This window comes from Cyanistes caeruleus, chromosome 10, assembly GCF_971803275.1.
Source record: "Cyanistes caeruleus chromosome 10, bCyaCae1.hap1.1, whole genome shotgun sequence".
In the NCBI taxonomy this organism is placed as follows: Eukaryota; Metazoa; Chordata; class Aves; order Passeriformes; family Paridae; genus Cyanistes; species Cyanistes caeruleus.
The window spans coordinates 16,036,308-16,062,303 of NC_141710.1; the positions used below are offsets into that span (position 1 = coordinate 16,036,308).

General features: G+C 42.2%; 1 protein-coding gene across 4 annotated transcripts in view; it reads left to right on the forward strand.

Annotated features, from left to right (window-relative positions):
• Nucleotides 1-25,996, forward strand: part of DIS3L2 (DIS3 like 3'-5' exoribonuclease 2) — a 176,975-nt gene that overhangs the window by 2,129 nt on the left and 148,850 nt on the right. For 2 of the 4 annotated variants that reach the window (XM_086843961.1, XM_086843964.1), the window contains exons 2-5: nt 599-1,315; nt 16,362-16,520; nt 16,814-16,956; nt 22,146-22,199. In XM_086843961.1, the coding sequence (XP_086700087.1) occupies nt 619-1,315; nt 16,362-16,520; nt 16,814-16,956; nt 22,146-22,199 (1,053 nt within the window). In that variant the 5' untranslated portion in view covers nt 599-618. Of the gene's footprint in view, nt 1-552; nt 1,316-16,361; nt 16,521-16,813; nt 16,957-22,145; nt 22,200-25,996 lie in introns of all 4 variants that reach the window. The other 2 variants (XM_086843962.1, XM_086843963.1) reach the window with 1 other exon arrangement.

Consider the following 25,996-nt stretch of genomic DNA (forward strand, 5'->3'; position numbering starts at 1 on the left):
TCTGTTGCACTGGGAGGGAGTTCATGGCTAAAAAGACAAGCTGAAATGGGTAGTCTTGGTGGTTTGAAAAAACTGTCCTGTACAGTGGAGAAGTACTGTAGAGGGGAGGGAGGTGACAGGCAGTGTTTGCTTTTGACAGCAACAATGAAGCACTTCAGTAAGGATGCAGTTATTTTTGAGGATTCCAGGCTGGACATGACAAAATTTTGCTTCTGATAACCATGAAACTGATGCTTCTGTTAGTCTGTCAGTTGCTGCTTTAATTTTCCTTTAGTTTAATTTTTTGAGGGCAAGGAAGAGCAGATTAAAGGAATCCTGTGTATTCGGGGTGAGACAAAATCCTTGGTTTATGTGGTGTGTGGCCAGGTACAGCTTATGGGCTGTGGTCAGTCCTAGGTTATGGACAGGGATTTGGTGCAGGGCAGATGTTGGGTACATTGTGACACCCGTTCCCCACACTGGAGTGATTTACAAACCCAGAATTCCTTTTCTGCAAAAATTGTATGCTTTTATATCTTTTGGTGTAATCAATTGTTTGACACTTTGTTTCAGGAAAATAAACCCTTTTTCCTCTGTGTCTGTTTATAACTCTCTGAAGTTTGGGCCCTTTACTGCACTATGGACCAGCTGGGGCATGTGAGAAGTCCAGCTTCTGCCCAAGGTGCCAAGGAGGGACTGAGCAAGGCGGCTGCCCCCCAGAAGAACGCGTACACCAGGCTCGTGCAAAAGCACCACAGCGGCCGCTTCCAGTCCTACCTGAACCACATTGCACAGAAGATGCAGCTGGAAGAAGGCTTCTCCAATGACCCCAGCTTGGATCTGGACCTGCCTTTGAGGAGAGGCCTGGTGAAGGATAATCCAGCCAGGAATGGGATAAACATGCACAGCTATTCACCAGTCAGAACATCTCACCTGGAACAGCCCCTGCCTGGGTTTGAGAATGATAAACCCCAAAGTGCTCTGAACAGGTGTCCTCTTAAAAAAAATGCCATTGTTAGTCCAGAGGGAGACTTGGAGGTGGAGGAAGACTACTATGTGTATCAGCGGGGAGCTGGATCTGGCTTGTTAAATGTGAGTGACAGCCTTGGTGGGAGAGCATCAAACAGCCTGAGACACCGGGGGGCTCTGCAGAAATCTTCTGGTTCTGATGAGAGGGAGGAAGAGGACATGTGGAGGAAGAAACATAAGAAACGAGGCAGATGTCCTGCCAACACTGATACAGCAGCTCCACACTTGTTGACTGAACAGTTTGGTGAGGATGCGCTGGCAATGAATGCCAGAAAAAACAGTCACTTGTCTCCAGGGCGAGTCCAAGGTGAGTTCACTGTAATGAATTGTTTGGTCCATTTGCTACAATTACTGTGGAATTGAAAGCAGTATGTTAGTCATGAATGAGTTAAGAGGAGCCAGTTCTGCTCTGTCCAAGTTAGTCAGCCCTTGGTTACCTGTGGGTGGCTTTGTCCTGGTTTACAAGTAAGCCATGTGGTGCGTGCAAATGCCTTCATGTGGAGCCAGCTCAGTGCTGGCAGGACCTAATTCCCTGGCCTAAACCCTGTGACTGTGGCTGTGCTGCTTCCAGGATCAGCTCAGGTCTAGAAGAGCCCAATTTCTGTGGTGTAGAGTCCAACTTAATAAGACCACTGGATCTGAGCTGACTCAGGGCACAGTCATGCTTTTCTTTGCATTGCTTCTTTGAATCTGGAGTGCTGGTTTGCTTTTGGTCCAGGTAAATCCAATACTCAGGGGCTAAGATGTCTGTATACTAGCCAATTCCTGATAGAGAGTGTTGACTCCAGGAAATGTTGCTGTTAGTAACAGAGACCACATTTTGCAGTACCAAAGTGAATGTGCCTCTTAAATGTGATGTTCAAGGCAAAAAGCCTACTTAGGGACTCTCCCAAATTTGCCCTAAACCAGGACAGGGTCGTAAGTGAAATTTTTATTAAAAGAACCCCAGAGCACAGCATGAATAAGGAACCAAAACCAGACAGTTTAAATTTCATTTCTCAGTGTAATGGGTTAAAACATTCTCTGAATGTTATTTATGCTGAAATACTTTGATAGCCTGATCTTATGAACTACTACTGAAGGAACTCATAAATGTCACCATGTTAAATTCTCTGTAACAAGTAGAAAAGAGATAGATTTCTTATCTGGGTAAGATCAGCCTGAGGCCTATCACAACTTTTGAATTGAAAATCAAATAACTGTTTAGCTAAATCAGTCTTAAAAACTAAATCCTAAGACTCAAGATGGACAAGTAATATGCTTTTCTCTGGGTTACTTTTGAGACTGTGGCAACACATAATGTGCTAAAGTTGGTAAACTTCCATGAGTTCTTGAAAAACTGATCATAGATAGAGATTTAATGCAGATTACGGTAAAATTGGTTGATGAGCTTGATTTTTGGGAGGGTTTTTTTACATGGTTCATTGTAACACTATTTGTTGTGCTAGCCTGTCATAATAGGCTTTGCTTCCTTCAGCTTTAGAAGCATAGGAAGAGCAGATGACAGATGAAGAGTCTCAAAGGCATACAGTTTATATCCAGGAAAATTACAGGTGCCTTCATGGATAAAATAAAAATAGCCTGGCTTTCAAAAGCAAACATCCCCAGTGGCCTCTTGCTTTGGTTGGAAGTGGGATTGCACAAACCCTTTAAAAACTGGTTGTTTATTTAGTGTAAACACTTAAAGCAGAACGTGTTGACCCTTGTGTTTGACTTCCCAGGTGGAAAACTCACACTGTGGGAAAGATTATTGGAAAGTTATTTGCTCAGCAGTGACACCTTTCCTCTTCTTCCCCCTGCATTCCTCCCTAGCCACCCTCCTGTGTAGCTGCAACTGGTTACCCTCCAGAATGCTTGCAGGGATGTGAAAACAGTTTCTTGGGGCAGAAAGAAATAGGAAAAAATAAATATGTCACTTGTTTCAGAGAAATGCCTTTTCTGCTGTTCAGGCTGAGTATATTTTAGAACTCTTGTTTAAGTGAAATAAAGATTTTGCAGTAGGCAAGTACTTAGGTATAAGAACTCACACATCACAGTATCAGATTAATATTTTCTCACTTCAAAGCTTTTTCTCTCTAGATGCTGATACAAGTCATATTATTTTGCATAGGCAGGTGTCTGGTTTGATCAGTTTAAATCAAGGTTTGTGAAGCTGTGATGGCAAGAAGTGCTTCTGCCATAGCAGCCAGGCTATCATCTTTTCAGGAGTGACATTTCTTCACAAATTAGCTCTTTAGACTGTTGTAGGCTTTCCAAAAGGCTCTTTGAGCTAATCTCAAAAGCAAGCATCTCTCTTTTTACCATTTCATTTCATTGTCCTCTTCTTAACAGCTTTTTACCTCAAGCTTAGCCATGGCTGGGTTTGCAATGGCCCTAAAACTGACAGAACTAATAGTGAAGGCAGATACAGTGATCTCTGAAAACCCTTTGAGTTCCCTGGGGCAGGCTGTAGGCAGCAAGGGACAGGTCCCTGTTAATGGTCCTTTCAGTGCTCTGGCCTTAGAGGAAAGCAGAGTAGTTTATGGAGCCCCAAGCAGGTATCTCTGAGCCCTGGAGCTTGGTTCTGCTGGTGTGTTCCTGTCTGGAGTTCCATACAGAAGCTGCCTTTCCTAACTACTGGAGGCTTTGCAGCTGGGAGAGACGAGTGTGAACAGAACTTCATTGTCCCTGGTGTGAAACATGACATAGTCATGAAACTGCAGGTTGGATTCCCTCTGGCATCAGCATCTTGGATTTGGGCAAGTGAAGCTGCAGACAGAGGAATTGACAGTTGCTCCCTTCTGTGCAGTTTAAGCCTCTGTGAGGAGAATCACTGAAAAACCTCCTGCTCTGAAGTTTCTTCCCAAACAAAACCCAATAAACCAGAAAATAATCCTAAATTGTGATGCTTAGAGTTTTTAATACAGTTTTCCTCCTGGTATTTTCCCTTAAATCTCCAATGCTCTAGATTCTTTGGGTGTTAAAATTTGGTTAAACTTCCTTAACAGAAAATTATCAAGTCCCTTGGGTTGTTTTTTGGTTTTGATCAAAGGCTCTTAGGGTTTTTCTATTTCAGTCCATAGTTAGTAATCAAAATCTTTATTCAGACTGAAGTTGCTTTTGTAAAAGGGCTTAAAACCTCCTTTTTCTTGAGGACAGAAGTGATGACTCTTTCTGCAGCATCTGTCGTGTGCCAGGAGTTGAGATTTGCATGGCTGCTATTTGGAACTTCAATATTTGTGATGCTTTGCTTTGTCAATAAGTAGTTTAGAACAAATGCTGTGTTTTATTTGGAACAGCAAGATTTCAGTTGCATTTTGAGGATGTACACCGAGGGAGAATTGCTGTTTCATAGCACATTCCCAGGTCTGCTGGAAAGCCTAGAAATCAGACATATTCAGAAAAGGACTGTCCTCCAAACCTGGAATACCGTCTCCCAGCCACACTTGATTTCAGAGGATCTTGGGAGCTAGAGTACCTGGGAGTCAGGTGGCTTGGTTGATGTTGAAATTTGGGTGGGGCAGGATGCTGGTCAAGGCAGACTGCTCTGAAATAGGTTCAGATTTTGCAGGGCTGGATATACTGTCTCAGTCTGTATCTGCAGACGGCTTCCTTGGGAAGAACAGTCAGCTTATCTAGGTATCCTTTTGAGGCTTCTCTCACTAAAAACTTCACGGGTTTATGATGTGATGGAGGTATCTTGCCTGTTAGGGTCAGCATGCCCCCTGAGTAGAAGCAGACAACTCCTGGGTAACAACATGCCTCATCTGAAACAGTGGAAGATTTCCACAGCCCTTGCTGATTTATCAGCTGTCTGACATTTGGCATTTATTTCCCCATCCTGTGGTACTTAACCAACTTGGGTAGCTTCCACGGAGGAGTGGTGCTGGCATGCAGGCTGGTGTTTAGCATCAGAGCTTTAAAAACAATTGTTGCTGTTGGATGGTGGTGGTGTGCTTGTGGCTGCAAACCTGACATTTAAAAGGTTCAGGACAGGTAAAGGAAATATCCTGGATTGGCTTTCCGGTGTGCTTGATGGGCACAGCCGCTCAAGAAATATCAGCCTTAATAAGATGGCAAAATCTCAGGTATTTTGTCTTCCCATGGTACACTGCAATATAATTGTGTGTTTGCCTTTGTTTCTCTGGGGGAACTTTGGAGAAAGAACCACAGCTTCCGCTTTTCCTTTCTTGTAATGCTAAATTGGGATAATGATACTTTTTAGTGGTGAGTGTTCCAATTCTTCTGTGGTGGAATTCAGTTCGGAAGAATGCTGTTATCTCCCTATCTGGCACCAGTAAACATGAGCCAGCAATCTACTAAAGGCCACAGAATCAGCTCAATAAATGGAGAACGTTGGTTGCTGTGGAAATCTTTAAAATGTAGCTAATCTTGCCAGGTTCAATGTAACGTTCCTTAGATGACGTTAATCATAGTAATAAGATATGGGAGAGAAGGGAAAACTGGATTTACTGTATGGCCCCATCTGAGAAACATATGAAAAATAGAATGCTCCTTTCTCTAATGGTTTAGCAACGTCATCACAAACATAAATTTCTCTTGCTTTTGATAGAAAAAAATGTTGCATTCCTGAATCTTGTGCAACTAATGTTTTTGGCAAACATCAGCTATAGTATGTGAGTTAATATCTGATGTATCCTCCTTTGGGGAGATGAGATCTTGCCCTTGCGGGGACTGTTTTTTTATATGTGATCTAATAACTGTCTTCTGTGTCCTTTAGCAGAGCCCTGAGCACACCGTGCTGCAGCAGGAGCCCTTGCATTTGACAGCAAAGCTGTCACCTCTGTGAATGAAGGAGCTTCCTTCACCTACTGGTGCTCAAGTGAAAATGTTCCTCAGTGGAAACACTTGTTGCTGTTTAACTGCTACTTTTTTAAACTTTTTTTTCCTACTCAGCCTCCCATTATGTAGTGTAGGTAGCTATGCCTGCCAGTGTGGTGTTAGTCCTTGGAAAATAATAGGCTCTTAGAAGAGTTGATTTTTAATTCATTTAAATATTTTCTTCCATGTGACATGTCATCAATTTATTTAACAAAGTTCCTCTTGAGCTCTTCAGTGTCAGTTTCTTATGAGACTGGGGTTTTGCTGCCAAAGGTGTGAGTATGGATGTTAGTGTGTGAACTTAATTAAATCACAGTACATGTGCAATGTTTTTAACCTGTTTAGTCAAACTAATTAAATGCAGCAATAAATTTAGAATTGTTACCAACAGATGTGTCTGGTTCTTGCAGTGTCATGTCCTGACCCTGTGCTGTTTAATACATCTGTCAGTCACCAGGAAGAAAATATATGAGTAGGATTGAAAAGGGTTTTTTGATGACTTGCAGAGTATTGAAAAATGGGGGTAGTTAGTGGCAGCCATCTGGATCACTTGGTGGACTGGGAGCAGGCAAAACAAAATCCATTTATCGGATTGCCAGCGCAGAGCCGTGATAGCAGTGCAAGGAACCTGGTGAGGGAAGCAACAGCTTGGAAAAAAGTTTTGAGGTCTTGATGGATTAATCAGCTGAATGTTCTCCTCCTGTGAAATGCGGCCAAAAGGGTAATGTATGAGCATGGGAATTGGAAGATGGAGTATGGACTCTGTGCCTTTGGCAGGGCAGCAGCAGCTTCTGAGGTGTTAGTGTATCCTGTAGTGATGCGCTCGGTTTGAGGCGGATGGTGATGAACTGATGAATGCTCAGAGGACAGCCATAGGGAAGATTAAAACGCTGGGAATTGTGAGTGATTTGAGGAACCCTGCTTCAGTTATCACAGAGATGCTTGGGGGAGGGGAATTTTCAGTAAATTGCCTACATGGGGAACAGATGTTCAGTAATAGGCTACTCAGTTGAGCAGATTATGATATAACGCATTTGAGGCTAAACAAATCCAGGCTTGAAACACAGCACAATTTAGCAGTGAGGGTGAATGACCATTGGAACAGTTTTAGCAAGGCTTGTGGTATGTGGGCTGTCACCAGCATGTTTAGAAGCCCTGATAACAATTTCCACCCCTGAAAAACACTGTCATTCAAACAGGAATTAATTTGTAAAAGCCCTCTGTCCTCTGCTGTCCATTAGATCAGTCAGCCCACACACCCTGGTCAGGTCTGGCCTGTTACTCAGGTAATGTCCCAGTGTCTCCTTCACCATGGATATCCAAGTAGGACAGGTTCTTTGCAGCTGAATTCAGTGGCTCTTGTGGTTCCTCTCTCACCTGTGGCTGCTGTGGACTTCCTCTACAACTCTGGTCCTACCTCTCCTGTCCCAAATGCTGTTGCCCATCTTTTGCCCTCCCAGCCCAATCCTCGGCTAACCAGCACCACAAAATGCTGTGGGCTGCATGTCCCGAACTCCCTCTTGTGGGGAAAGCCAGGCTATGGAGAATTGAGACTAGGCTGGGGCAGGGTGGAAAACAAAATGTTGTGATCTATTGCATAAAATAATGTCTTCTGTGACAAAACCAAAAATTTCCAGGGTGCTGAAGGAAAATGTCAACACTAGCAGCTGCAGCCTACAGATGTATGGGGCATGTCCTGCCTTGGAGAATATTCCAGGCTCTCTGCAAATAAAAGCCAGAGGCCAAAATGTGGTTTTGTTCAGTTTGTATGTTTTTAGGCATTTCCCCCCACACTACTAGGGATTGTGATTTATGTGCCTACTGCACTGAGTTGATAGTATGGGGAATGGTTCATCAGCAGAATAACACATTCAGCAGCACCTTGGGTTACCTCAGGATATGCAGGAATCTGAAGGCAGTTCTTTTGATTTCTTCAGTTGTTAATATCTTCTAGTATGTTAGCACCTCCTGTCAGGTATTTTGCTTTTCAAAGCCTCTTAGTTTCTTCTGTTCTTTAAGCAACTTGCTTCTCTCAAACTACTGAAGCCCAGAAAAATCAAAGACAGAACTTCCACAGTATTGCGTTTTTAAAGTGTTTTTCTTGAAGTCTTGAAGAAGCCTTTTCACGTAATTGCTGGATAAAATAAAGAGCAAAAGGTATTGTGGAAGATGTTTAGGGAAGATGGAAGGATGAGGGGGAGTGGAAGCAGCCCTGACCCACATCCTGAGGCAGGAGTGGAAGCTTGGAGGAGTGCAGTCATCAGGCGGAGTAGGTAGCGAGGAGGTCACGAGCAGGGTGGAGCAGGTTCACAGAGAGTCCTGAAAACCAAAAGAGATGTACCCCCTCCCTGACAACACCACTGCGCTGCTGCACGCAGCTGGAGCACAGTAACTATTTTGATAAACTTTTAGTCTATTGCTACTAAATGAATTTCGTCACCAGCCCTTCGTTCAGAGCCTGGAATGGTATCTTTGGCTCTTACACTTCTGTAGTATTCCTACAACACAAACCCTGCTGAGCAATTGAATAAAACTGCAATTACTGTCTGAGTTACTGAAGTCAAAAGCCTGTAAGCATGAGGATGCTTGGAAGTGTTTTGGAAGTGGAAGCATGGTGTCGTGAGCACATGATCTTGGCTGTCAGGAGCAGTTTCCACGGCATTGTTTTCAGCAGCAGAAAGAATCCATTGTGCATTTTTCTTCATTTCAGTTTTTCAAAGCCTAGGCCCTTTCTGAAAGCCAAAGTCAGCAAGAACATTTTCCCTAGTTCCATACTGAAATCTGGGGACGTGCAGCACAAGAGTTTTTAATAAGTATGTGCAGCTTAAAGCAAAAGAGCAGTGGCAACATGTGCCTTCCACCGTATGTGTGCTTCCCACCTCATTTTCATGAGTCTGGAAATGAGCATCTGTCTCTATTCCCCACTTTGCTTAATATCCATGGACATACCACTTTTTTGCTATCTTCATTCTTAAGTAGGCATGTTTCTTCCTCAGTGTTTCATTCTAAGAGTGCTGGATATCTGCATCCTTTATGATCAGCTGCAGTGGCACAGTCACTTCCAAAGGCAGCTCGTGGCCCTAAGAACTCCCTCACAAACCATGAGAACCTGTATTTCCCCACCTGGAGTCACTGGCTGGGGGATAGGCTGCCTGTCTGCAGCCAACTTGTTCCCCACGTGGTAAAGATTCCCTTTGTTCTTTTTTTGTTGGACTCTTCTGTGCAGATCTTGGCAGACTTTCTGCCAAATCTGTTTGGAGAATCACCTTCTCCAAAGAGGCAGGGTGACAGAGCTCTCTGGGTTTGTTCCTGGATGGCTGCACCGATGACTCTCAGTGTGCTGGTGCACAAACACAGCCATGCCCGTAGACAACCTGCTGGCTGGCACAGGCAGAGCTGTGTTATGTTGTAGAGAGTTGCTGGTAGCCAGTTGGGCTTTTCCAGTCCTTTGAATTGCTGCTGAACTCACATTTTAGAGCTGTGTGGAGAGGCCTTTGCTTAACACGATGTCTTCTCATTTTATTTTGATTTGTCTTGACGGTGGAAAGTTACATTTAGATTTATACTGTGGCTGGACCCTGGTGGCCCATGATAATGGGTCAATTAGTGAGGCCGGGGGCTTGGGAGCTGCTTTTGACAGCTGGATTTCAAGACAGCATCCACTCAGTTCAGGACATTTGCATAGAATTTGCATTTTGGCTGAGCCTGTGCATGTAAATGTAGGTTTGCATTGTTTCTCTTCCTTGAATGACTGTTTAATTAACTTTAAACTTAATTATGCAATCTGCCATCTGCCTAAATCCCTACACTGCTGTTATATCACCATTCTTTTCCAGTTCTACCAAGATATTCCCTTTCCTGGAAGTTTTCCCTACTTTTCAATGATTAAGATAATTTCAAATTGTTCACTTCCTTGGCTACTTTTGAGGAGGACTCATAGGAACATTGTAGGAACTCTCTTAGCTTCATGGTCTGGCTTGGACCAAGCAGAGGAATGTGCTGCAGAACCTCCAGTTTAAGATTCTTTGAATTTACATTTAATGAGAGAAGAAGGATCTTTTATTTGCTTGTGATAAGGAGAATGCACTCTCAGATTTTCTCTTGGGCTCCAGACTGAGCATCTGAAATATTGCCTACCATGTTTATCTCCTGCAGGTCTCTGTTGCAATGAAACATCACTGTACTGATAACATATCTCCAAGTCTTGCCTTTCCACTCCTACATCCCTAATGAATTCTTTCCCATGACATCCTCATTCATCTCTATTGCTTTGTCTTTAATCTTGAGCCATCTACTTTATTTAACCTCTTGGCTTCAAGATATTGTAAAATGTGTGGTGGTTCTGTTCCAAGGCTGTCCAAGAACTCTTTTACTTCATGTTTAGAGAGGTGTGGAAGCATGGCTGTTCCTAACAGGTTGGAGCAGAGCTGTGCTCTGAGCTCTGAGCATGGTGGATGAGGTTTGGTCCTGCATGTATCTTACTGGAGCTCTAGCACAGAGATAGCTGCAAGGAATGTCTTTAATTCTGGATATAGAACTCCTTCCCTGAGCAACTATACCAACAGCTGTCTGTGTTTTTCCTTTTAAAACTAATTAGAACAAAAAAGGATTTGGCTGTTACCATTAGTGGGGCATTTAACCTCCTAAATCCACAAAATATTTTGCAAAACATAAATTGCTTATTACTTCTGGCCTGCCTGTGACCAGTGCTTTTGTTGACATAACTCACATTTGAGATCACTTTAGTGGTGTTTGTTGGTTTTGCCTATTGTTTTTGCCTGTGTGTGGTAATTTGATCCCGGATATTGTAGTAGTCATTTAAGTGCTTAGAGATTTTTGACTTAGTCACTTCTATAATATGGCATCTACTGGATGTCACTGGTGCCATTAGAAATTCAAAACAATCTAACAAATGTAATTCTGCTTTTAAAATTTGAGAGGGAATTATTCTAAAGGCTTCTTTGAGCTGCAGAAAATACCAAATAGCTTTGAAATTCCCTGTTTAAGTATATGAAAGGGGCAGGCACAGGGATTCTAGCAAAACCACCCTGATGTTAATGCAGTTTGTACTGGCAAAGCGTCTTCTGCTGGGAGAGTTTATTTGACTTTGGAAAACGAAAGGGGCAGTTGTCTGCTACAGCAGTGCCAGCAGTGGGTCTGTGCATGTCCAGAGCTCCCAGCCAGGAGCTGCATCCCCCCAGCTCATTAAAGCTCTGCAGAGACAGATTCACAAAAGTACCTGAGATGTGTTGTTCAGGGGCTGTGTAGGATTGTGGATTTTTTATGTCCCAGATGTCTTTCCAAAACAAGGCAGAGTTTGTGTTGGCTGAACTTTAGTATTGAGACTATTAATATACCCTGTTACACATCAGCATCCATAGTGCCTCATAAAGTCACAGATAGAACTTCCTGGCAGCTCTTGCAGAGTATTCATTTGCTAAAAGACCAAATTTGATGGTTTCTAAAATTTGCTTTGTCAACTCTGCCAGGAGTCAAGGGCCAACTTGAATTTACAGATCTGTGAGGTGATGCCTTGGGCTGCCTCATTGTTGGGCACTAATTCATTAAATCTCTAGTAATGATGAGCAGTAACTTGCTTTATTTAACTTTCTGTGTTTAACCTAGTCTGACTTAAATGGGAGTGTGGGACTAAGCACAGGCTGGTATCAGGATAATTCTTGGCTGGTCAATTTCTGCTTTTGGGGCTAGGGCAGTGTTGGGTGATCCTTCTTTTGGTAGCTGCCATGTCTTCAAGATCATGGGTGTGTCCTTATCATGTCTTACTAAGTGCACAGCTGGGTTGTCTTGAAGAATTATTTGGAAGTTTTGAAGGAAATTGGTTTAAGTCATTGAAATGAGTCAGAAATGAAATGGAACATTGTAGAAATATGGACAAATATTTAGGAACTATGTGTTAAGACTGTCTCATTAACTGATAACAAATGTCTCTATTGCATCTTATCAGTTCTGGGAATATGCTTCTGTTTTTTCTCATGCTTATACTAACTGGAAAACAGGGTTTTCCAAAGATTCCTTGCCATATCTAGACCATGATCTTATGCTGGGAAACAATGGAAAATCCTCTTAGCAATAGCAGAGTTAGTGGAGCTGTTGGTGTCCAATCATGGACTAATAAGTAAATAATAGATGAAAGTATCTTGTATTGGAAAAGTTTGTAACAATATTGTTCTGTCCAATGCTTTCAACATAAATTTCTATTTTTAAATGTGAAAGGAACCATTACATGCTGAGATAGTGTCTGGGGTGGTCAGACACTGCAGAGGTGTTACCAGCATCACTGTGATGCTTTCACAGTCCTACTCACCCCAGGGAGCTGCCTAACTGTTATAAGGTATCTACACAAATAACATAGATGGTAAGAAAGCTGGAAGTTTGGAGGTAGAACTATCTGGTGAAAATGTAGATGCCCTTTGGTAGGAAAGTGAGAAACTATTCCAAGATCTCCTTATCTTGAACTTCTCTTGGATCTCTCAAGTAAAACTGGTTCTTGTTGGATACTGGATTGGAGTTGTCATGGATGTGCCAATGAAGATTCAGTGATACTTTCCTTCTCTGCTGGTAGTAATCAAAGAGATTGTCAGGTGAGAGAGGGCAGTTAGAATGTTTTATTTTTGGTAAATAAAATTGAGGGTCTTGATTCTTTCTTATGTAAATCAATATGCAAATTTTAATATAAAATTAAAGACTTTCTGGCCGTGCTAACTTCATGTTTAGTTGAGCATTTTAGTTGATTTAGTTGACCATTTAGTTGATCAACTGACTAATAGATGTAAATTTAATTAAATGCAGTACTTTTGAAAAGCTAAACCCTAGAGTGATTTTGTATAAATTATGTCAAAATAAGCTGATTTAAAACATCTAGCCTCCTCTCTTACTGTAAGACAGATCAATTATTCTGGGAAGCTGCCTGCATGCTTTTTTTTTTTCCCCCCAAATAAGAAAAGATTAATAGGTACTTAGGTTTAAAGACCAAAATGTGCCATTGTGTGATGTCATTGTTCTGATGGAGATGAATTGAGGTGATTTGGATTTCAGATGGAGCTCTAGGGCTGTTTTTCCAGCAGAGGTCAACCAGCCCCTGCATCCTTTCCATTCCATTTCTTCGTGTCCATGGTGAGAATAAAAGTGAGTGACTGATTGTGAACTGTTCTGAAAGCCCACTAACGCACCCACTTTTCTTTCATGCCTCTCTTGCTGTGGAAGTGAGGGTTGTGTGTTTCTGCTTCCCACAGGTGCTTCCCTTTGGCTGGTTGGAAGGCTTTCCCTGCTCTGTGAGTGGAATTGCTGGTCCTGTTTAGGTGTTCCTCTTGTAGGGAGCCTCCATGCCTGGTGCAGGTGTTGGGATTTTTTCAACCCAAATCTCCCTCCAGAGGACTTCAAGTGTGGAACAGTTAACCACCTTTCCTCAAATTATTAGTCCTTTGTCATATCCCATTGAAAACAGCAGAATATCTAGAAATCCCAGGCAAGTGTTGGCTGCATCCACAGGGAGCAGCTCTGCATCATCTGTGCAGCCAGAAAAACACCCAAACATGTTGCATTTGCTGCTTATTGTGTCGTGCACTAGAATTGCTCTGTGTTCAGGCCTGAGTGGTTCTGCACAGCAGATGTGTTTGGTGCTCTGTGGTTGATTCAAGTCTGTTAGGATGGATCAGCCAATCTCAGCTCTGCACTTTAGTCTTCCTTACACTGAAGTGATTTTAATTTTTTTCCTTGTATTAATTTACTTATTTGTTTATTTAATATTTGGTTATTTTAATGCCTAGAATACAGTACTACTTTACGTGACATCCTGCCATGAGAGATTTTGTTCTCTCTTATGTATCAGTCAACTGTAACACCAAGGAAAAAGTAAGACTGACACACGTGGTGCTGGAATAGAGTTTAACCATGTTTGTGATAGATTTTTCAGAAAGAATAGTCTCAGTATATCCTGTGCTATAGAGTAGTCAAGTTACAGTTTGCTTTGTGGAATTTTATCTGTTTATGCATCAGGATATTAAGGCTGGGCAGTGGGGACAGCAGGAAAGCCCATCTTGAGAGGTATTTCTAACTTCCAGTTTCAGGGGACAGGTGCATTGTAGAAACAAATAGTGACTCTAGTTGAAACAGATGGTGACCTGTAGTTAGGTCTTTTTCTTTTAAAAGAAGAAATACAAGAAATTACAGTCATGCAGAATTTGATGTGTTCCAGTTGAATGCTAATTGTGACAGTTGCCTGTGGCTTTGTAACAGGGGTGGCTTTGTTTAGCCATAAATGTCATGGCCAAGGGGATCAAATACTGTCCAAAGTGGCTGTGTATAAACTGCTGTGCAGGCCAGCTATGTTGAAGCAGAGTTTGTTTTTTTGAGTGAATTTTATCTTTGAGTTTTGTTTTTGAGTTTCAGCAAAGAGAAATCCCACTAAAGAGCAAGCCTAGGGCTTAAGTACTGAAAATGTGCAGATGCCTCTCTGCATGTCTACCTTTTATCACACAAAGATGCTTCTCCACCCTTTGCTCTTGGTGTACATTATTTTTGGCTGTAGGGGCCCCAAATTTTTTGAACCATTGGACAAGCCAAGTACTGGGACAACTCTTCTCTGCAGTGCCTAATTCTGGCTCTTAGCTTGCTGCCCAATTCATGAGACATTTTTTTTGCTTTTCCCCTCTGCATTTTAGTTTTCTGCTCTCTTATATTTTTTTCTCAGCCCCTTCTTAATTATATGTTAAGATTTAGCCTCATTTTTATCCTGGGTTCTTTAATTCATAGTAGTATTTTCTGTGACTTGCTGTCATAGAAACGGGGGCTTTAGAGGACCTTCCGAGCTCATGTAATCCATTTCACTACCTCAAGGAAAAAACTACTCTTCTTAGACCAACTCTGGCAGATGTCTGTCTCACCTATTTTTAAGAACCTCCAACAAAGCAGATTGCATGACCTCTCTGGGTGAGCAGCCTAAAATCCCGCCTGTTGCAGTTCAAGTCAGATTCCTACACCAAAATGTCTCTGAAAACATACCCAGGAGCAAATTGTCTTGCCAATTCTCTAGTCTGTACTTTTACTTTTGGTGTCTGTTTTTAAATATAACTTGACCTTTAGGACTTTTGTAAATCAAATTCATTAGGCAGCTGCAAGTCGGTTAATTTAGTTCCATCTCATTATGTGGGCCATACAGGTTGGGTTGCCTCAGTCGTCTCAGCTGAAACCTAAATTTGCTACTTTGCTCTCGCCATGTTACAGCTGCGACCTCCTCAGACAGTCCTCACCTTGGAAGCACCCTCAGAGTGTGAAAAGCTTGATTGTGTAGAAAAAGGCCCAGCTATGTTGTGTTATTGTGACTGAGAACAGAAGCCTCCTCTTTGTTTCAGCTTCCCATTTAGAGACATTGCTGTGGTGTGTAATCTCTTCCTGGACTGATCTGAGCTGGCACCTTCAGTTGTCCCTCTGCCTGTCTTGGTGTCTTCCCTCCTGAATTAGGGGATCTCTCCCTCCTGCTGATTTGCCTGTTGTTATATATATGAACATTGCTTTTTCTCTGTGATTTGGTAAACTAGCAGTTTTCTCTTGTTACAACATATTTTTTTAAGATCTCTGCTTAAGAATAGTTTTTAAAACATTTTTGTCTCGCTGCTGTGACACAATCTGCTATTTCGTTTGAGAAGGATACCATAGGTAAAAAATTTGCCTTGTAACTTGGATAGCACCGTAGCAAATAAGTTGGCGTTGCACGTTTTCTGACTTGCAGGTACAAGCTTGGACCCAGGGAGCGTAGCCAGGAGGGGCTGGAAGGCAAAGCTGTGATGACATGTTCAGTATCCAGGTGGAGGGCCAAGAGGGCAGCTGCGCGGCGCTGGGTTGCATTCCAATGTGCTGATCCGTGGAACAGCGTTGGCATACGCTTTGGAAGCTGCTGCTTGCTCTCCTGGCTGTAGGGAAGGGGCTGAGGTGATGGCAGGGAAGTAAGGGGTGAGTCTCTGCAGAATATTTTCATATGATTGTGGCCTATTCTGAGCAGGCTGGACATTTGGAGCTTTGGCACTTCTTCCTGGTGTCCTTGGGTACTGTGCTGCCTCTGGTAGCTCCAAAGTTAATAACTCCAGTGTGGGTTGTTAAGAATTTCTTTTTGCCTCCTTGATTCCTGAACTGGTTAATTAAGTTGTAGGGAGGTTATATTTTCTCACTACTTGGGGGCTTAATGGGGTGGAGACTTTGGAAACAGTTTAACAATTTCACATTTTATATGCTCTAATGAATTTCCCAGGATTTTGGAAGGGTTGTATTGAACTTCAGCATCGTAATTTCCAGCGTTTTATTTATGCTAAAATAAGTTAGTGGTGTATTATGAGGCCCAAAGAGCCAACAGATTACAAGCGAACTAATGAAGACATTGTTTCTCTTGGATAAAGGCTACGACTCATGGTTGTAACTTGTACTGAAGAACTAGAGACCATGAGCTTCACCAGGACCACAAGCTGGCACTGGGGTTCCTCTTCCCTTCCTTGTTATTTTAAACCTGTATTTGATTTCAGGTGCAGAAAAAAGAGGGTTTGCAAGGACCAGAAACAACTCTGAATCTGCAAGAACTCCCCAGAACTTCGATAGGAAGAGGCAACTCTCTGAATCACAGACAGAAACAATGAACAATTCAGACAGCAGAATAAATCCCAGACAACTGGGAACTCCCAGAGGTATTAAAGCAGTGTGTGTACACGCTTCAGGAATAAGCTGCCTTGAATCCTGTGCTTTAAAAGATGGGCTGGGATGAATGCTATTGGCTTTAAAATGAGCTCTAAAATACTGTTGATTATTTGTAAAATATGATTATTCCAGGCTTTTCAGTGTTCTGAAGTCGGGTGCCAGTGTTTCTAGGCAAACTGTTCTCAAAAGTTCAAGTTTGCATATAAAGTCTCTGTACAGATTCTGTTAAGATACACAGACATGTTTGGTGGGCAAGGTAACACTTACGAATTTTTGTTTGCAGGAGGACCCTATGCTGCTGTCCCAACATCAGGTGACAGAAAGAATCTAAATAAACCCACTCGAGGGAGGAGGAAGAGTATCTTTGAAGCCTACATGTCAAAGGAAAATGTTTCAGCAGGACTGAAGAGGGGAGAGCTAATTCAGGTGCCTGAAATGTACAGTGTCCATGCTCTTGTGATAAGTCTGTGGAAATCACAGACAGTTTTTGGAAATGAGCAGTAGTTGATGACAGGGAATTGATGTAGCACTTGTAGATGCCAGAGGAAGATATTTTCTCTTTTTCAGGACATTCTACAAGTGGGATGGAATCTTCTACATTCCTCTGAAGTAGTTCTTTGTTTCATTTCATGTTCTGTGAAATTCCTGATCCGGTGATAAATTGCAGATTTCTGGTTCATGATGGTCATTACTGGGGAGACACTTTTACAGATGATGCTAAAAACAACAGCAGTTGCTGGAAACCTCTGTCAGTGTAAGCAAAAACAAATGCCCTTAGCAAGATACCTCTTGCTGAAATTTCTCACAAAAATATTTGTGCTTCATATTGGAGGAGCAAAACTGTAGCCATCATTAGGCAGCAATTCTTTTCTAAAGAATGTGGGGGTGGACCTGCTGTCCTGTCTGCTGGATAGAGGAGATTTACATGAAGGCTGGCAGGGCTCAGATGGAGAAGAAGAGAGCATCCTTCCACCACATTCACAGTAGTCCTCAACATGGTGTAATGCTCTTCAGGACACACCTGGCATCCCAGTGAGATCAGACTGGCTGGAGAAAAAGGGCCAGTGGAAGTCAATGAGGGCATGACATCCATGCTGAGGCACTGTTTACCCAAACACACACAGGTCCATTGCCATTTAATGAGTTGTTGTAGTGCTGGTGAGGTTGTGATACTTACTTTCATTGATACACTGGAGTCTCAAATGACATCACATCAATTTTTGTCTGATTTTTTTTTGTTATAATTGCATAATAATTCTTGTGTATCATTATAATGGCATAATCTCTGAAGGTGTGATGAGGATTTTACATAAAAGACTCCCTGATTCCATCCTGAAGACCAGTCTCATGCATTCGTAGCTTTGAGAGAAATCATCTCCCTGTTGATGATCAGCATGGTCCACTGGGCTACTCGGACCTTAGGCCAACACATTTTTAAAGATCATCACAGACATCTGCAGTGGGAAGCAAATGGTGAGGGAGGAAATAGGAGCCTTAAGCTGTGACTTCCCTCATGATTGCACTGGCATATGGAATCAGCTAAAGCTTCAGGAGTGTTTTTGGCACCATTTTTGGTAACACAGCCTGATAGTGTTAAGTGCAGTGTGTGCAGACTGCCTATGAGGTCAATTGCAGCTGCACTTGATGAGGCACATCAGGCTATGACTACTACCTGAGAATCCCATTGAAATGCCTAGTCCCTATGGACCTGTGATTGCATGATCCCTGGCAAAAGAATCCTTAATTCTTGTAAATGTGTAGTGTCTCCTCCAGGTCATGTGCTGCGTAACTGGAAGAGTCATGTGTGCTTTCTTAGGCTCTGTCTGTTTCCCTTTCATCCAGTTCCACATCTCAGGGAAACAATTGAGATTGTAGAAGCTGGATTTAGTCATTCAGAACTGAGTGTTAGATCATGGGCATCCCAGCTCAGTATTTCTCATCTTCAGTTCATTCATCCTTACGATTTCATCAAGACCATTCATCACTGCAGCTTCAACCAGGGTAGGTGAGATCCTGAGAGCAACTTTAGTGAATGGACGAATATTCAGTGGTTTTCTCTACAGTGGCAAGAGACAGAATGAACAAATTCCTGTTGTGTTAATCCCAAAAGCAGGGAATTGGTCTGGCATGGTAACCTGCAAAAAGGCTCCACAAGAGCCTATGGAAGGAGAGGACAAACCTATTGGTCTGAATCTGATGGTCCTGAGGAAACTGGAGTGCTCCCAGGCAGCAGCATGACTCTCTGAACAGGGCTGTCTCCTGGAGCATCCTGGAAACACTGGATCTGCTTATATTTGGATGGGAATTTGAGAGCTCTGTTAGGGAGAAAAGAGCCTACCATAACACTGAGATTCTTGCTGGACCTTGGCAATGCAGCTGTGCAACAAAGTGTTCCTGCAAGCCCAACCCACAGAAACTACTGGCAGACCTGGAGATTGCTCAGATGACACACGAGTGCTGTGAAGATTAGGCAGCCCTAGATCAGGAAAAGTGAAAGGTTATCTTTATGGGTGCTGACGTCTGTCAGTAATATTGATCTTAATGGCTTCTGGTGCTGTATCTGACATAAGTCATGTTTTGATAAGTAGCACGAGAAGTGTGCCCTGTACATTCCTGGATTCATTTAGTCATGCGATGTGTCCGGAAGTGCCCTTCCACAGGAAAAGGGATCTGAGCTCAGGCGCTTACGAGTGCACAGAATTCCCACTTCCCTGCCCTTAAAACTGCAGGGAGCAAACGGCAGGCGTGTCGGGTTGGTTGGAATCACAGCGGATGGCCTGAAGGCAAACAAGACTGAATAACTCCTGCTTCGTTCCCAATGACGGTTATACACAGCAGATGAAATCGGGCTGTGTATTAAAGAGCATTGACCCAAAGGACTCTAATCATCCTCTGAAGCCTCATCCAGAAACTCATGTCTGCTCCACGCCTCCAGCGTCTCCCAGACCCTCCCTGCAGGGCTGCTGGGGTCAGGCGGAGCCAACAGAGATGCAGAGCCTGCTTTACTGTTGAAAGGATGTTTTTCCTTGGAAAGCTGTTCTTTTGTGGATGTGAAAGCTGGGGTTTCCCTGATTTTCATGGATTGTTTTTTCAAAGGAAGCCTTGGTAGCAATGAGATACTTGTGAACCCTGATATTTTTTTGGTGTTCTGTGCATGCAAATGAATCTAGACTTATTGTGTTACAATAGTTGTTATAAACTGCTTGGTTCGGGATGCTTGAAGTTTAGTCTGAGTACTGCCTGTCTGGGTTTAGCAGAGCAGCTTGAGAAATTGTGACCCTTTTGTGTCTCACTGGGAAAGTTCAATAAGGTTAGAAACTTGGTTGGCAAGAGCCTGTGAAACTGCCTTGAATCATCAGAAAATGTTTTAGAAACCTTCCTGCAGACCTTGTTCTTCCCTTTCATAACAAAAGCCCTAATGACAGAAAAACACAGATAAATATAGCAGCTATTATTTGCAAGCTATTGTAAAATAATACAACATTAGTGTGACATCATGAGACTCTGCAGCCAGATCCTCACCCCCCAATACACATATGAGAACAGTTGTTCATTGCAGATGGGGAGAGTGACTGGTTCCAGATATGATATCACAGCGTGAAATGTACAACATTGTAAATAGGATTTTCATGGGCACAGATAATAGGGCCCATCTGCTTTCTAAGATAAATTTTGTGAGTTTCTTGCTTAAAGGAAAGAGCTGAAGTTTTTTAATGTTACTTTACGTAAGAATTCTAATGCTGATCATAATTAGGTAGTGAATATAAAATGCAGATAAACAGGCTGCACAATAAACGTGGTAAAACCGTGCTCTGTGCTTTTGCTGATGCTGGGCATCCATGGGCATGTTGCTGCTCTGGTGCCTACTGGGCCATGTACACAAACCCTGATTTTTCATGTGCATGATTGGCATTTACACCTGACTGATTGACAGCAGTCCCAAACTATTCAAGGGGATTGTGTGGAGGAAAACAGGATATCCCTTCATCTGCTTAGTGCTGGTGGGTAGATCCACATATGGGAATTGACTCATTGTCAAACAGAGCAACAATCCCTTTCCTTTTTTTCCTTTCTCTCTGTAGCATCTTCTGGTGACTGATTCTGGGAATTAAGTGGAAGATGACCATTGAGAGTTTTCCATCAGTGGGTACCAGCACTAATAGAAACTGATGACAGCAATTCAGCTCTCACTTTGCTTAAGCATAAAATACCCCAGGGTTTCTCTCAGTGGGTCATCTTTGTTTCCATGCTGTTGTCCTGGGTTGTGCCTGCCATGGGGGCGAGTGTCCTTGTTAGTACAAGTTATGTGAGACATAAAATCAGATAGTGCAGCAAAGTACTCAAAAAGTATCTAAAGAGTATGAAACACATGCTGCTGGTAATCTGGTATTCTGTGTTTGCTGGTAAACTTTAGCAAATAAGTGCAATGGAAAATCTTTGTAAATCTGTGAATTCTTCAAGGCAGCAAAACATTCACATGTAATCAGCTCTATTTTCCTATTGTTTGAGTGTTTTCCAGAATACATAAAAAATTATTTGCTGCAGTAAAGTTTTAAAGAAGTAATTCCTGTGAGATGCTCCTTTGATTGTTTAACACAGCAGTGCAAGCAGATGGAATATGTTCATATAATAAATTGGCTAACATTACTTCAAATACATAAGTGGAGAAATTTCTGAAGTTTCTTCCCAGAGCAGAAGCCTGTTGAAAGGCAGATACCTAAGTTGTATTCCCATAAGATTCAAATGCTATCAGTTTGAACTGCAGTCACCTGAATCCAAATTTCCAGGATCCTTTTGGGATGCAAATGTGTAGCCTATAAGGCTTTGGTTGGCTCTGCCTTTTTCTTGGATGGACCTGAGTGCAAGCAGCAAAACTGGTTGGTTTACTTTGGAGGGTTGATATGAATTTGTTGCAGGTGACTTGGCCTTTAAGTTGGCAGATAACAAAGCAGAAATAGATAGACCATGGAATTCTCAAATGTATTTAAGATAGTTAGCCTTTAAGTATGTTTAAACAGAATTTAATCCTGTAGACTTTAAATGTTTATTTTTGGAAAATCCTTTTAATTCTTCTTTGGAAATGTACTTTATTATCACAGAGTTACTGCTGCTGTCTGTTTGCAGGAACAACCTAAGCAGCCAGAGCCCCATAAGAATGATACCTGCTGCCATGCAAGCTCAGCTTTTCTTTTCCTCTTTCCTTGCACCCTCCAAAATAAGCAAACCCAACATTCTCCTTTTCCAAGACAGAGCAAGCCGAATTGTTTCTATTATCCAATTGTTAACAAAGTTGGTGGATGCTCAGCAGAAAATGTGTGAAAGGAACAGGAAAACTTGGATCCTCAGTTCACCCAGTAGCAGCAACAACTAATGATTCAACATCTCTTTGATGACAGACTGCAGTAGATCAGCTTAAGCCTATCATGAAACTGCCTTTTGGCTTGAAATTGCTTGGATGCTAAGTTGTCAAGACTTGAAATGTATAATGGAAATTTAGATGTATCTCTCATGTTTCACTGTAGATATATTACCCACAGCTCTCTAATTTAACTGGTGTTAAATAAAATTAATAAGATTCAGGCATAATCTTTCTCCTTTCTTTCTTTTTTTTCAAGGGACCCTTGAGAATAAATCCTAAGAAGTACCATGAAGCCTTCATTCCATCTCCAGTAAGTGTAATTTTATAATGCTTTAAAGTTCATAAGTAAAGGTGCATTAAGATAGGAGTTATGCTGTGCACAGAAGGTTGCTCAGAGGTGAATGAGTTGGAATAAATTAACACAATCTGGATTTTTTTTTTTTATATCAAATATTCCCAAACAAATCCTGCTTTCTCATACCTCAAAGAAACACTTTGCTTGTGCTGTGCCTGGGGACACTGCAGGGTCCCACAGAGGCCAGCTGAAGTCAGGTTTGAGGACCACCAGACAGTGTAATCAGAAACCCTTGGTTTATGGCTGCAGAGGTTTTATAGATTTTCCACTGATTTAAGTTAATCTTCCCTAAACAAATATGCTCTCCATTTTCGATCTGCTGCATGAGCTAATTTGAAAAGTCATTCCAGAAATAATATGCGTGATTCCTTTTCATGTGCCCGCTTTGGCACGGGCTGTATCTTGGGTGGGACTGGCTTGCACCTCTTCTCTCCTTATTTTGACAGAAAAGAAGGACTCTTGCAATTTCAGGGTCTTTCATTTGGGAAGGTGACCTCACAGCTGGCACACCCAAAGCTTTTTATCCAGAACTGACTTGGTCAAAGTGTTGCTGTTAATGAGAGAGTTTTATATTGAAATGTTTTGCTGGTGTAGGGATGAGAAGTCAGAGCCTGCCCTGAGACAATGAAGCACTGATTATGTTGTTGTCCCAACTACTGACAGCACTATTGTTTTGGGGCTTGGACTGAAAGCCTTGAAATTCATGGTGTTTATCAGTTCATGTTGCTGATTTGGGGAAATGTTTTGGAGCTTTGTTAGAGAAGGTTGGCAGTACAGGGGTGGGAAAAGGTTGGGGCTGCACAGAATGCACTAACATTAACTAGAGGAAGAACTACAGAGCAGCTCTCTGGTACATCAGGAGGGAAGTGTATAAGTGAAAGGAACTTTGATCCTTCCTTTTTCCAGGTGTCCTTGTAGGTGTGGGAAGTGTAAGCTGTTAAATATATTCTCTGAATTTACAAAATGCAAGGTTAGATGGGAAGTTCAGCTACTCTCATGAATTAGTTGGATGTGAGGCTTTACCCCTAATCGCCCCTCTGGTGTCCAGCTGTTGCCTTGTGCCTGTTCTGTGTGCAGGAATGAATACATTAAGGAGGGCTAGCAGAGGTGGTTATCTCAGCTTTCTACTTTTCTGCCCTTTCTGGAAATAAATATGAGAACCAGCAGAATCAACACGTGGATGAAGATGACTCTGGCTTGTGTAGGCACAGTCCTTTGAGACAGATGCTTTGGGAAACATATCCTTTGTACAACATTATTTTCCATAACGGAGGGGTTGTAGCTTTGGTGTTCTGCAGCACTTCCCATCATTGCCAGATGCTGCAAGAGCTGCAGCTGTGAAAAATCACCCTTTCTTTCCTGCTGTTGACGAGGGCACTGTACCCCTTTCACTTCAGCTATGACTTGGCCATGACTTCATGGAGTTCAATGCAACAGCTGTTCACCTTCTGACACCAGAAGTCCTTGCGTGTTTCTTGCTGCACATGTGCTCCGTCTGCTCGTCTCTTTGTTGCATGAAGAGTTGAGGGGAAGGCCCAGGGCTTTCTTCTTGAAGCTACCCAGAGAACAGACCCCAAGAATTTAAATCTCTGCCTCACGTCTTGTGTGTTCCCTATGCAGAGTGGTGTGGTTTGGAGCATCAGTGTGAAGGGATAGTGCTGCTGAGCATGAGTGGCAGTGACTGGAGCTGTGCTGTGCTTGTGAGAGGCACTTCCAGAGCAGGTGGAAGTACTGCAGATCCCTTGTCAGAGGGGGACAGGGAGCACTGCTGGAGATATTTGCAGAGAAAGCCCCAGGTTCCCTGGGGATGGCTGTGGAAGTCTTGAGGCCATTGTGGCCAATAGAGTAGGTGCACCCCAGGGTCAGCTGAGACTTTGCAGGTGATTGTGTTCTGTTGTCATTCAATGCCATTTTAATTGTATTCATAAGCTGAAATGTCAGCTGTGCAGAGCAAAAGTGGGATGCACAAATTTTCTTGGAAGTGTGTGGGCTCACCCAACAATTGTAAGCCTGAAGTTCAAGATACAGAGATGTTTCTTTTTGGAGAGAAAACCAAAACTGATGGCAATTTTCTGATTACAGCTTTGTTGCAGATGTTGAAATTAACTGCTGTAAAATAGGTGTGCATATACATATGTAAATTTGTGTAAATATATATATGTAATTTGGAAAAAGAGTGTGTGGATGCAATTAAAGACAAGACTCTTGCAGAGTGTGAAGATGCAGCTTTAACCAGATGGTATGTCTTATATCAGGCACCTTTACAGGGAGTGGAAGAAAATGTCTTGTATTTTCATGAACACAGGAGAAAAGGGAAAAAATTATAGAGCAAATTATTGTGAATGCCAGCCTGTGTCCTGCAGCACAGAGCAGCTACAGGTACAGACAAAAAAAACCCCTCTAACAAAAACCAGAAATTTGCCTTAGAAAATGACTTTGAACATTTCATTTTTATGTATATGACAGATTTAGGTAAAGAGTTGGAGCTGAAGGGAAAGGGTGGGGAGAAATAAGGAATAAGACCATGTGTAAAAAATCTGGCTTTTTGAAAAGAACGGTTTCCAATTTGAATTATGTTGGTCCAGAAGGCTTTGCAATTTTTCTGCATCTTGTCATGGGAGGCAGCTTTCACACAGCTGTTGAGCTGCTGCTGCTGCTTTTCTTTCTAAGAGTAATTTGGTCTCTTGGAGGACAGCCTTAGTTTCACATCATGGCAGGGTTCTTCCTTTTATTGTTTTGGTATCTAAGCAGAGTAAGATACTTATGTGATATTTGGGCTTCATGTTTTCAGGTTATAAAAGTTTTTCTTGGACACTGAGCATTCTGGTAGTTCTGATTGGATTTATTCATGCATATGAGACTCAGGAGTGTCTGAGAAACAGCTGAAGTTGTGATTAAGACTTTAAGTCTTATGAGGCTGTTTTTTCTTTGAAAGACAATGAAGTACTAATCTGAAGAAACTCAACCTCCTTTTTTGTACCTCCAAACTGTGCAAAGATAACTCTCTAAAAACTATTTAAACTGGTCATATTGATACTAAATGCTCACATTGTTTGACATGTTCATTGCACTGTAAACAGGCACATGGAATTTTTTGTATACTGAATTATGAGAAAGGAATGAAAGCAGCAAGAGCACAGTCAGTAATTATCAAAAGAAAAGAAAAAAGGACAAAGCTGGAAATCCTTTAAAAACTAAAATCTTTGTGTTGGCATCTTCAGGAAACTTTGTTTGCCCTATGAAGAAAATCTCCCAAACTAAATCTAGAGTAACCAAATGCCAGACATGTCTGGGGTGGATAATCATAGTGTGTGCAATTAGTAGAGGCTCTTGTGCAAGGATGCTAACCCAGAATATTTAGAGAAGGTGTCTTGACTTGTCTGTTACAGTAAAAGATCTCCTGGCTTGCAGTTGGCATCTGTGGTTGTCATTATCTGGGATACCTTCTAACATTAGTTGTGCCAAATGCAGAATATATGGTGTTAACTCAATTGAAAAACAAGAGACTGCATCCCTCACCACAATCCAGACCACCTTCATGGAGTGCCCTGCTGATCTGGGAGCTGCATGTCCCTGCTTTCCCAGCTCACTGGGAGAGCAGTAGGAGCTCTGCATGGAGCAGTTTGCAGAGACTGTCTTGTAAACCATTCTGAACATTTGTCTTTTCTGAACACTGGCTTTGAATGCTTGAGGTGGCAGATTAATGTGTCAAGAGCTGTGACAGCAGAAAACTCTCTACCTGTTCCCAAGAG